At 35.5% G+C, this 13,181-nt stretch overlaps 1 protein-coding gene across 1 annotated transcript; it reads left to right on the top strand.

The window, feature by feature from the left end:
- The first annotated feature begins 10,405 nt into the window (after positions 1 to 10,405).
- On the top strand, positions 10,406 to 12,743 carry LOC116004628 (gibberellin receptor GID1B-like). The gene is made up of 3 exons (XM_031244753.1): positions 10,406 to 10,725; positions 11,173 to 11,591; positions 11,747 to 12,743. Exons 1-3 carry the CDS (start codon positions 10,687 to 10,689, stop codon positions 12,324 to 12,326), a joined length of 1,038 nt encoding a protein of 345 aa, XP_031100613.1. The 5' UTR covers positions 10,406 to 10,686; the 3' UTR covers positions 12,327 to 12,743.
- Positions 12,744 to 13,181: the final 438 nt, after the last annotated feature.

Below are 13,181 nucleotides of genomic sequence, written 5' to 3'. Positions count from 1 at the left end.
ATCTATGTAATAAAATTAACTTTTAGTACTAATAAAAAAACAATATAATTATATTAACTTTAATAAAGAAGAGTATCACGAGTTTTGCCTTTATATCAGAGACAACAATGCAAACTTTTTATAAATTAATTAAAAATTTAGACATTGTTTTATTCCACGACGCATACTAGGAAATGTTCACATTCGTTGCACACGGTTTTGTCTCAATACAATACATATATAATTATTGCAAATAGAGTGGATTATTGAAGCAATGGGGTTTGGATTCATTCACCATTGACCATTATTCTTGGTGACTTTGTTAATTATTATTGATTGAGACTATTATTATTAGATGGACACTCGCCATATTATACCTTTGAGTCACACTTGTGTGAGACCGTTACATAGATATTAATTTGTGAGTTGAGTCGAATCTATGATAGTTGCTTGTTAGTTATGATAGAAATCATAATACTTATTACAGAAAATTTAATATAAATTTCAAAATTTTGCCTATACCTTCGTTTTATATTTAAAAACTTTCATCGTTATATAACGCGGGTGCAATGTTTGGTATTTTGATATGTCGTCACTATGAGACAAATATAAATTTATTTAGTGGAAGTAGTCGTTGCACCTATGGAGTTCGACGTGCTTTTAGTAAAAGAAAACATGACTCAAAACTCTAATACAGTAGTCTAAAAGGGGTGGCCTAAGCTAGTGGGTGAATCATTCATGATTATTGTACGTGAAGGTCATAAATTGTCGAATATGGTCTTTTTAGTGCGATATACCTCTGTTCTGTGGTTTGTTGATACCTTCAAATAGTGACTGTGCAACTTACAATTATATTAGTAGACCGCTTATTAACTGCTCATATATAATTACTATTTAATGATAGAATTTGTTTTGTTTTTCTTGCTTATTTCCTCTAACGTTTTATTCTAACAACATAAATAGGTTCAATCAATTATAGTTATTTAAATCAAACGCAACAAATGAAGCTAGAAAAGTGTTGGTTACATTTGGACAAAAACCTAACTTATTATTCAGCTATTTTATTGTAATTTTTTCAAATTTTTTTATGTCTTTAATAATTTGTTTTATTATAGGGTTGGAGGGTTTGTTTGGGGGAGCAAAGACGACAAAGTCGTCCAATACGGAGTTATATTAATGAGAAATCGTCGTAAATGTCGGAAAACAATAATGTCCAAGCTGGTTTGTTGGTTAATTCTATGAAACTTATCAACCTCTCATGGCCTCAAGAGGGACAAACACGTACTATTTTAAATGTCAATAAAGAGGGTGAATAGATTCAAAGCATGATGAAAGTAATAATAGACAAGAAGGTCAAAAATATCAACGTTCATCACGGCATGAGATGGTGAATTCTTGTAACCCTTATTTCCACTTTTACCCTTTTCAATCCCACATTAATGAATATAATATCATGTATTCTTAGACTACTATATTATGAGATTAATTCAGATTCGACTTGTGTTGGGATCATCAAGTTAAACTCGGCCTTACTCCAAAATAAGCCTAACCTAGAACTTACAATTGTATTAATTAGTAGTTCACTTACCAGTTATCTATGTCAAATTGCTGTCTATTGAGTTAACTCTAACTAATTCAAAATTTTCTACGATGCTAGGAGTACTGATACACCTATTTGTGCACGTATTGCATACTTTGATTTATGAAAAGTCCTCGTTGTTACCAAAAGGTGCATTCTGTGTGAAGTCCGTCTTATGACACTAGGTAGCAAATGACTACAAGGAGGTAAATCAGTCGAGGTTGTTCATATATGACTGATTCAAACTAAGAAGCTAAGTTAAGTCTATAGACAACTTTCACGGGAAATCAAATGTTGAACCTAGCTTGTGGTTTTCATGTATCTTATACTAATTGTCTAATTGTACTAATAATCAAGATTTGTGCTAGCTAATAGTACCCATACAACAAAAGAATTATATATATAACTATATCCAATACTACCAACATCAATACTTACTAACACGCTAAACTTTTCTTAAGATTTGGATAGAAAATGTTACTAAAAAATGGCTGATTTTTTTCTGGTAAACTATTAGTGGTTGGGATATGAACATATATAGTGATATAGCATGGGTCATGTCAAAAACTTTGAAAGGCAATCTGTATCCTAGTCTTTACGAGTTACGTAGTATTACTTGGTAGGATTTTTCTCCATTTTTGTCAAAAAAAATTTTGTTTTGTCGTTCGTCTTGATATTTGTGAAATTTGTCATGACGCCAAGCCAAGAAAAACAAAATAATGGTAACCAATTTGACAAAAGAAATAAACCTACGAAATTTCAAAGAGGATAACCCAAAACTTTGTCTCTAGCTAGCAACATGAATCGTACCATATTTAATATTCAACCAATCTATACACGCAAGCTAAGAAATCTTGTTAAAATATTGATGGGGCTGAGAAATTAAACACACACACACACACACATATATATATATACCATGCATATTGCATATCCTATTCTTGGATTAAGTAGGGGTTTAATTTTCGTGTCATTTTCATATTTAAATCTTCAATAATAATTTGATTATATATTTCTCTCGACTTTAATAAAGTTCAAAGTTAATTTTTCAGTACCAATTTCATTTCATTTTCGTGAAGATAGAATAAATAAATTATTATCTTGCAATATATTCTTTTATTACTTTTTTTTTTTTTTTTTGGAATCAACAACGGAGGGGACACCCCAAATAGTAGTTTTAGCTACTCTACACACCAACTCTTCGTTGCCGGAAAACACCAAAGCAATCGACACCAAAATTTGCTAAGCGCACATGGGTTGATCAATGAACTTTAAATTAAACCACAAGCATGCAAACCATTAGAAGTCCATACGTGCTCTATTATGTACTATTAAAGTTTCTTTAGACATATTTAGACAATCCAGTGAAAATTGGATGTTATATATTGTGCTTAAATATGGCCACCAGAATAAATTGAATGATCTATCAATCTTAACTTTGACAGAATAAAAATTTATAACGAAACGCTAAACTCCCGTTAAAACTAAAAACATTATATATAATTAGTCAAAAAGTAAATGGAAATGAGGTGATTAATTATTGTTTTCTCTCCCCAAAAGGGTCAAAGAAAATGTGCAAGAAAAATGGGGAAGGGGGGGGGGGGGCAACTTTAATAAAATTGACTAAGGACAAAATGACAAATAGTGGGAGAGAAAGTAGTAAGAAAGAGAGGAGGATTGGTGTGGGGGAAAATAAAAAAGGGTCCAAAAGAGTGGAATTTCTTTTTTTCCACTTGGTGGGACTTCACCCAACCGGCACTACAAGACAAACGTTGTACCTAGTTGTTGGCCTAACGCACATACGTCCAAACCTTCTTGTAGGCCTCACCTCTCTTTTCCACCTTTTAAAATCACACTAACATACATATATTCATTCACACCATTAGCACAACATAAATATAAACAAAACAACTTAATTTCCCCACTATTAATCCTTGAATATATTCCTATTTTCATTTATATATTTTTGTCGTGTTAATACACGATTTTAATTAAAATTTATCACTTGATTCACTTCTAATATAATTAAGGTCTAACAATTCCGACCAAATTAAATGTATAGTGCACATGTTCTAGGAAGACACTTTCCAATTCTATTTTTGTCAAAACACACACACTTTATATATATATATCTTTTCTTAAAAAAAAAATAAAAAGAGAGAGGGAAAACCTCAAAGAAATTAAATAGAATATAAAGCCTATCTTGGAGAGAGACTACCAAACAATTTTCTTGAAAAAATTGATGAAGAAGCACATAGGTGTCTTAAACGCTCATAGTCCTCGAACATATATGCATAATAGATTGATAGAGGAATTTGTTAAGAAATCATCCACCATATTTTGTCCTCCTTAAATGTGTGTCAAATTGATATATAATTTCACTTTTAATTCTTAAACAATATAATACACCCTCTAATGGATATATTATAAATTGGATCACGGAGTGTCGACCCGGAGCAGCAAAGCAAGAGTGACGTGGAGGGGCCCAGGGCCCTAAGGTGGAGCCCCGTGCTCGACCTGGGGGCCATGCTTTGGCCATGGCCCAGAGGCCACGGCCTTAGGCCAAGACTGAGCCCACAATAGGGTGCTCGGTCGAGGCCTGGGGGCGAGGTTAAGGCCCTAGGGGGCGAGGCCGAGGCCCTGGGGGGGGGCTCGATTGAGGCCCCAGGGGCTCAAGTAGGGGTGCTTGGAGGGTGTTCGGTTGGGCACAGCCCAAGTTGTTATAATCACCTTTACTTTTCGCCGGGGCGGTTAGGGAGTTGCTAGTATAAAAACACTATCCTTTGTCTTATTTGGACATCCTGAAACACTTGTAATAGCTTTACGTACTCTTTGTAATCTTCTTACAGCCTATTAATAATAATTTATCTCCGTGATATACACGTTCGTTATCTTTTCTATCGTATTATTTTTCATTCGCTATTTTCCTTTATTTTTTGGGGCTAATTAATTCGAACCCCCGGGTTAATTTTCTCCATCACCCTCTGTTCGTTATACTTGTCATGTTTGCTATTCATTAGTTAAACAAAATTTTTAATTTCTTCCTTCTTTATTTATTTTTTCTTTAGTATTTTTACCTTTTTTTATGTTTAATAGTACTTTTAATGTAATTTATAAATATATAAATTTTATATATTAATACTAAACTTAATATGATGAAAAATTGATTTAAAAATAATTTCAGTTGAGTCACGTTAATTAAATCAGACACATAAAATGAGATAAATGGAGTTTTTTTTTTCCCATTGTAATGCATAGCTTCAAAGTGTGTGTTTGTTTTTTTTTTTTTTAAAGAATAGTTTTACTTTAATTTTCTAGTTTTTATTTATCCATATTGTTATTTCTCCGGTCAGAAAACACCCCCTCTTAGCTTATTGTCATGTTGAAGATCAGACACCGTGTATTGCAACAACAACGAACGTTGGTGACAGAAGTGGGTAAGTTCCAGTTTTGATTTATTAAGATTAAAAGGAACACATTTCAATATATAATAGTCACCATTAAAAGAATCTGCTTTAGTTCAACGCAAACCAAGAAAAATAAAACCATTAATATCCATAAAATAATCTTGAATTATTAATAAATCAATAAAGTAAGACTTGCAAATATATATATATACAAATTAAAATTAAACTAAACCAAAAGAAAAAAACGGAACATAGAGAGGGAGAGGGAAATATGATTACAAAGGGTTGGTTGTGAATCAACCCTTGTTCCAAAACATTATAGTATGCATTAAAAAATGTTTAAAAATTTAGGGTTTTCTAAGCGCACCTAATTAAGAATGATTCAAAGTAATTAAAGTGGTGGAAGTAAGGAGGGGACAATAGACAGAATACGTTGTTGAGTGTGTGCCACATGCTTAGCCCATCACCTTCATATGCCACGACAATCAATCTGTCCAAATGTGCTACCACTCTTACCCTTGGCGTGCTACTTCCTCTTAACTCCCTCTCTCTCTCCTCTTTTTTTTTTTTTCTTTTTTTTTTTTTGACCACGACAAAAATTTACAACCACTAGTCGAGAGTGTACATTGAGCAAACTCTGCCTTTTAACTTTAGCTGGTTAAGGACTATAAATAAGTAAAACAGTCTATTTTGTCCATAACTGACCGCCTTAAACCAAGTAGACTAATAATTGATCTCTCCCACTGAGAGTTAAACTATCTTAACTAACTACTAAACTAGGAATTAGAGCCAATACATCCAATGGTCCTCTGAGTATATATTAGGTTTTACCGGCTGTGATCCCTCGAGTTTAAAATGACTTCCAATGGTCTTCCAAATTTTAAAAAATAACCACTTGTGATCCTTTTAGGACGTCTTGTGATCATTTTAAACTTAGGTTATTTTAAGAATTAAAATCACCGATGGTTATTTTTTAAAATTTACAGGACTATTGAAAGACATTTTAAACTCAATGGACCACAACCGGTAAAACCCTAATACTAGAAGGACCATTAGAAGTATTAATTCACTATGAATATGACCAAATTGATTGCCCTTCCTCTCTCTTTCTATCTCTTCTTTATCTGTTTTGGTTGTAATTACATAGCTTTTTGTCAAAGCTAATAAAATGTTTTTTAAAATAATAATTAAGAATAGTAGTGATAAGGATGTGTGTTCTTGTCGTTTCTTGGACTTGTTCAAGCTATGGGTTTTCATTTTCTTGAGGTGTTTCGCACGCCTTTTATGTGTGTTCACATGAAACCCAATAGCCCCAAAGGGTTCTTGTGTAAATAGCTGTTTTGCCTTTAGCAGGGGATAATAAAGATTTTTGGATTTGAATTTTGTGAAAAAAATAGTAGGGATTAAAAGAGTTCACAAAAACTATTTATATTACAAAATTATTTTACATGTATTTATAAATTATTTATTGATAATCCATGATCATTTGTAGGGCTAAAAAAATGAAAATAAAAATAGGTATCATATTATTGGAGTAGATTAAAGGAGCAATGACTTTTAACCATAGAATGGTGTTGAATATAATCGTCATATATATGGATGTTAGTGCGCGGTACAAAATATAATTGAGTTCAAATAATATTTCTTAAATAAGAAGCGTTATTTAATTTTAAAAGACAATCATAGTTGTCACATAAATGAAGGTAGCTAGGGTAGTTTACAACTTCACAACAAACACAATAAACACTCTAATACAATTAGTAAGAACGGGATGTGACATCCTTCTTGAATGATTCAAACTACTTTAATTTTTATAGGTTTCAAATGCGGTTATCGCTAAAAATTTCAGTTCATGAAAATTGCACAAACACTGCACCCTAGGGCCATGTCATACGATTCCACACACCCTGCATAGCCCCCCTCCGTTGGGCCTAATTCTCTCCCGACTCCAATCCCAATATCCCATATAACTAATAAATCTGTATGAATCAAGACTCAAAAAGTGATAAACCATCATAATTAGAGATTTGAAGATGTGTGTGTGTGTTGAATTAGCCTCTGGAGCATAGCTCGGTGGTCGAAAGTCTGAGTTTAAGTGTAGTGCACACGAAATATTCAGGTTTGAATCTTCAATAGAGGAGGATTCTAAAACAAAACATTCAGACCGTGTGTTATTGAAGTATTTTCAGTGATTTATTTTCCTTTACAAATTTTTATACGGGGATGATGAAACGATCTTAGGTTTAGAATTTAAACTTATATACGTTGATGTTGAATTGGTAGATGAGGGAGTTTTGAATTGAAGGGGAAAAAAACAGGCATAGGTTGGCACACGCTCGGCGCAAAACGACAAGAAAGTGTCGTGTTCGTAGTGGCAACGTTAGGGGTTTGATAAGGATGGGTGCATAGGGTTTTAATTTGATTGAGCAAATGGAAGTTTGGCAATTGTACGTGTTTTCGGACCCCTCACCTCCTTAGACTCTTTGTCGCCACCCTCACCTTCCCTTTTCTCTCTTTCCGACAATATTATTTACTTTAGCTTCCAACATCATCCTTTAAATCCCCTACTAATTTTGTTCCTATCCTTAATTCCCACGAAATTTACCTCAATTATTTCTTGTATTCACCTCTTAATCCTTCTTTTCCTTCTAATGCATGTCTTGTAAATTATATCATGCATGGGATGTTTCCTCCTCTTTTAATGGTTGTTTAAAAGAAAAAAAAATAACACTTCCGTTTATCAGGTCTGCATGGCTATGTTAGAAATTTAGTCGTTTGGAGTTTTGGTTTATGAAAAAGTTCACAGCTACGCACTATCTAAATTGTGGATACTCATGGCGTAAATTTAGTGCTTTGATTTAGGATAAAGAACTGTTATCCGAAGGTGCACGCTGGATGAAGTTTGCCTATGACCCTAGTTGTCAAATTAAAAGGCTATAAAGAGTGATACTAACCAAGGTTACTCATAACTGATTATATTGGGGTTGCCCATGGCATTAATCTAGTCCTTCTGCATGCTATTAGTCACTCATCTCTTAGGGTGTGTTTGGAAACCCGGAAAATGATTTCTGAAAATCATTTTCCGGGCTTAGAGTGTTTGGCAACCACTGGAAAATCCAGTCAACGGAAAATAATTTCCGTTGACTGGGGAAAATATACCCCTTTTGGCGGAAAATGACTTCCGCCAAAAAATGGCGCTGTTTGAGAGAGGGACGGCTCCCTCTCTCAGTCTGGCGGACTGGTTTCCGCCGGCTCTGGTTTCTGGCAGGACTGGCCGGAAACCAGAGCCATAAAAAAAAATACAAGAAAGGGTGTCGGTCGCTGCTCTGGTTTCCGCCGGAAACCAGAGCAGTGACACCTCTTTTTTTTTTTAATTATTATTATTATTATTTATTTATTATTTATTTGTTTATAATATATATTATTGATTTATATATATTTATATTTTAAATAAAATAATAAAATAATAAAAATATACATTTCTATTCATTTTCCGGAAAATGAACCAAACACACAAACACAGTTTTCCAGAATGCAACCAAACACCGGAAATCAAACTATTTTCCGAAAAATGACTCATTTTCCAGAAGTCATTTTCCTGCTTTCCAAACACACCCTTAACGAAGTTGTGAATTTGGCATCTTGCTAAGTGGCATATTTGGTCACTCTAAGGATCAAATCCCCCACTTCTAAAAAAATTATAATAAATCTGAGGGACTAAGTATACACTATGAATGAATAATCAAGTCACTAAACCAATACCATGATCGAGAGATTAGAATTGATATTTGGATCATATTTTTTTTCAATTAATTCTTGATATATAATTAAACCATAAGATACTATAAAATGGTCTGCATGGGTAACTCAATTGATTCCTATGTGACAGATTGTGAGCAAGGAGGATTAATCGAGTCCTAATAGTTGCAGTGTGAGATTACACTCAATTTTGTAGGCACCAAACAGATAGTGGTCATTCCACATAATGAATCACTGAGTGACGCTGATTTACCACCTCCACAAATCCTACCAAACAAAGATGTATGGATCAAAGTAAGAGATTTTGCCTTTTATGAGTAAAATAGTGTAAACATTCATATAAAATCATAATAAGACCAAGGAGTTATATTGTAAATTATATTGTTGCGAGTCATATAACGTGTTTGTTGGGGATTGAGTGAGAGAAAAAAAAAAAAAACAGAAATTTTAAATTTTAAAATTAACCCTTTCTTGTTTTCATGTTTTAAACGTATACTTAAAAAACAAAAATATAATTTATCATAACTATTTTATAAATAATTTTATATTATATGTTATTTAGACCGACCAATGAAGCACTAAATACGAAACAAAACGATGTGCGTGGGAACAAAACGGAGTGGTTAATTGGTTATGTACAGTTCCTGTGTGTGAATCTTTGCTAAGCTCTTCTGGCATTAGCTTTGTAACAGCTCTGAGCTCAATTAAATTATTCAACAATAATATTAATAGAGCAAAAAATACAATTCACTTTTAATCACATAACACTATAATAGTCAGTTTAATATTCAAATTCTTCTATATACAATATTGTAGAACGCGTTAGGCGCTAGTCGGGCGCCCGAGAGCGCTTAGGCAGTCAAGTAATCTAAGTATATCGTCTTCACTTTTCTCATATAGATTTAGGAGTTGTTAGACTGTTATAATCCCCAAATTAGTCAACTACATATGTTAGATGATTAGTTGAGTACATGACTGGAGAAATATAAAAGGTGAGTAGTCTAGCAGGCAAAAAAATCACTCAGTCAAGTTAAGCGCCAACTCGGTTGAGTTAGGCACCCGACGCGGCTGAGTTAAGCACTTAATTCGGTCGAGTTAGGTGCCCAACTTGGCGCCTAATCTGTCGGCCGACTAGCTGCTTATGGCTGAAATTGCTTCGACCTTAGGGCGCTTACCGCCTAGTCGGTGCCTATATGGGCGCTTAGACTGATTTTCACATTGTATATATGTATAATGAAAAAAATTTATATATAATCACTATTCAAGGGCGTGCATAAACTAAACATTTGATGTTAGCGGGGTATGTTGTTAGATTTGTGGAATTTGTAGTAGATTATTGAGAGGTGGTTGTGTATTTATATATAAAATAATAATAATAATATAAATAAATTTAAAGATTTTGCTAAATTCGACAAGGAAAAATTAACAACGTTGAAAAAAAAAAAAGGGTAAAAGAAAATAAAAACAAAACAAAACAAAAAGATAAGACCAATTTGGATTTAGTATATTACAATGAGTGGGACCCACGGGAACAGTTTATTTCGACCGTCTCCGTTTGTCGTTTCTGTCGTCTCCCCGTCCTTCACCGTCGTCCCTTTTGCGTCTCTCTCTCTCTCTCTCTCTCTCCACACTATTCTCTCTATCTCTGCTTCCTTTATATCTTCTCCTTCTTCTTCGTCCTCTCTCTCTCTCACTACCTCTCTCAGCTCTCTTCTTCTTCTTCTCCTCATCTTTATAATCTCTCTCTGTCTCACTCCAAACTCTGTTCTTGTCTGAGGACTCTCTGCAGGGCTGCAATTTGTTGGTTTCAGAAGTGTCTCTTCTGCTTGATTCAGAAGAGGAAACGAGATTTATTCTCCCCTGTTTTGCGATCTCAAAAAGCGTTATTATGAGCGGTGCGAAACGCTGATCTTTCATCTGAAGCTACTAAAAAGCTTGGTTCTTTGCATACCGGAAAACGCCATGGCCGGCAGCGACGAAATCAACGCCAGTGAATCGAAGGTGAAAGAAATATTTCATCTTTAGTAGTTTAGTATTGTTGGGTTTTGGTAGTAATTGGAAGAGTTGTGTGATCGTTTCCTTGATATTTGTATTTTTGGGAGTTTGGCCGTACTGTTTCAAAGAAAGTTTTGTTTTGGAGGACCCAAACTTGATCTGGGCAAAAAGATTGAGTCTTTACATTTGATTTCAAGATTTGGGCTTTAACCATGAATGCCCAGTACGTTTTCTTGGTGTTATTTGGCTTTTTTTGCTTATTGATGATATATAATAACGGCCTTTCTGGAATCAAAGTGTCCACCTTTTTTTGCCTTCTTGTTGGGGGCTTTTTCCATTTTTCTTCTTTCTCTTTCTGGATACGCATAAACATTCCAGATGTTTCCTTTATGGAAGATGAAAAAATAGGAACTGTTTTAGATTATATATGTTTTTTTTTCTGTCCTTTTGCAGAAGGTGGTTCCTCTCAATACATGGATTCTCATCTCCAATTTCAAGCTCGCTTACAACATGCTTCGCCGGCCGGACGGGACGTTCAACCGGGATTTGGCGGAGTTTCTGGAGCGTAAAGTGGCGGCGAACACGATTCCGGTCGACGGGGTTTACTCTTTTGACGTTGTGGATCGGGCCACGAGTTTGCTTAACCGGGTTTACCGGCCGGCGCCGGAGAAGGAGTCGGATTGGGGGAAAGTGGAGCTGGAGAAACCTCTGAGCACCACCGAGGTTGTCCCTGTCATCATCTTCTTCCACGGTGGCAGCTTCACTCACTCCTCCGCCAACAGCGCCATCTACGACCAGTTCTGCCGGCGCCTCGTCAAGATTTGTGGGGCGGTGGTGGTTTCCGTCAATTACCGCCGGTCGCCGGAGCACAGGTATACTAGTGACTTAATTAGGTGGTGAAAGTTGGCTAGGCTTACTATTTAGTTTGGTTGAACTAAATAACTAGAACTTGTTATTCAGACACTGAATAACTAGAATTTGTTATTCTGATTCTGGGTCTAATATAAACCTGGATTGATGGATACAGGTATCCTTGTGCTTATGACGATGGGTGGGCGGCCCTGAAATGGGTGCATTCTAGGCCGTGGCTACAGAGCGGGGAAGATGGGAAGGTTCATGTATTCTTGGCCGGGGATAGCTCGGGCGGGAACATAGCCCACCATGTGGCGGTGAGGGCAGCAGAGTCCGATGTAGAGGTCCTAGGAAACATCCTGCTTCATCCCATGTTTGGTGGGCAAAAGAGGACCGAATCAGAGATGAAACTGGATGGGAAATACTTTGTGACAGTCCAAGACAGGGATTGGTACTGGAGAGCCTATTTGCCAGAAGGGGAAGATAGAGACCACCCAGCATGTAACATATTTGGCCCAAGAGGGAGAGCCCTGGAGGGGCTAAAAAACTTCCCGAAAAGCCTCGTCGTCGTGGCGGGGTTCGATGTCTCCCAGGACTGGCAATTAGCTTATGTTCAAGGCCTGCAGGAATCTGGGCAGGAGGTGAAGCTCCTGTTCCTCGAACAGGCAACGATCGGCTTCTATTTCCTGCCGAATAACAACCATTTCATCTGCCTAATGGAGGAGATAACCAACTTCATCCACCCTCTATCCTAAGCCTAACTGTTCATAATCATACCTCACTCTTAACCCTGCTATATATATATATATATACCTCACCTAAGCCTCTGCTAATATATGTGTTCTGAGGATCATGTTTGGATCTTCTTTTGGGCTGCAAACTTCATCATCAACTTCACTTTGGTACCTCTGAGTTTTAGACTTTTTTGTTTTCTTGTATTTTGGCAGTTTTGAGATTTGCTGGTGAACTTATCCGGCTTAAGGAGGAAGAAGTAGTAGTATTACCATGTAAGTGGTTTCTCTTCTTGGTCTGGTTTGATGCCAGAAATCTAATTTTAGAATATGGATTTTGGGGAAATCCATGATGTTATGAAGATCATATATATATGTAATGTGTATACTTGTGTATTAGAAATATATAATAGTCTATTTTGCTTCTTTTTAATTTGGCTTATTTCCTGTTGTGTTATATACATGTTATGTGCCAAATTATCATCTAACCATCCCTAATGTTGATGTTGATGTTGATGTAAATTGATATATAATACCATCACCTTTCATTTGTGTCTAGCTTTGGTTCTCTATATACCAAAACCGAAAACTAACTAGCTAGTCTCCTCTCTACCTTATGCCTGGCAAACAACTATAGCTCCAAACTGCGATCTAGGTGAAGCTTGAAGCAATATCGTGTTTGTCATATATCTAGTGTAGAAAACGCAATATCGGTGACAAAAAGCACGACATCCTAAAAGGGTTCAATTCATCACTCTTTCAGTAGTGTCTCAACTTAAAAGCAATGTCATGCTTGTGATACATGTAGTGTAGAAAACACAATATCGGTTACAAATAAGTAATACCGTGCTTGTCATACATGTTGTGCAGAAAACACAA

Source organism: Ipomoea triloba, chromosome 14 (genome assembly GCF_003576645.1).
Source record: "Ipomoea triloba cultivar NCNSP0323 chromosome 14, ASM357664v1".
Lineage (NCBI taxonomy): Eukaryota > Viridiplantae > Streptophyta > Magnoliopsida > Solanales > Convolvulaceae > Ipomoea > Ipomoea triloba.
The sequence above is the reverse complement of the archived record's forward strand: the minus strand, read 5'-3'. Positions and strand labels throughout refer to the sequence as shown.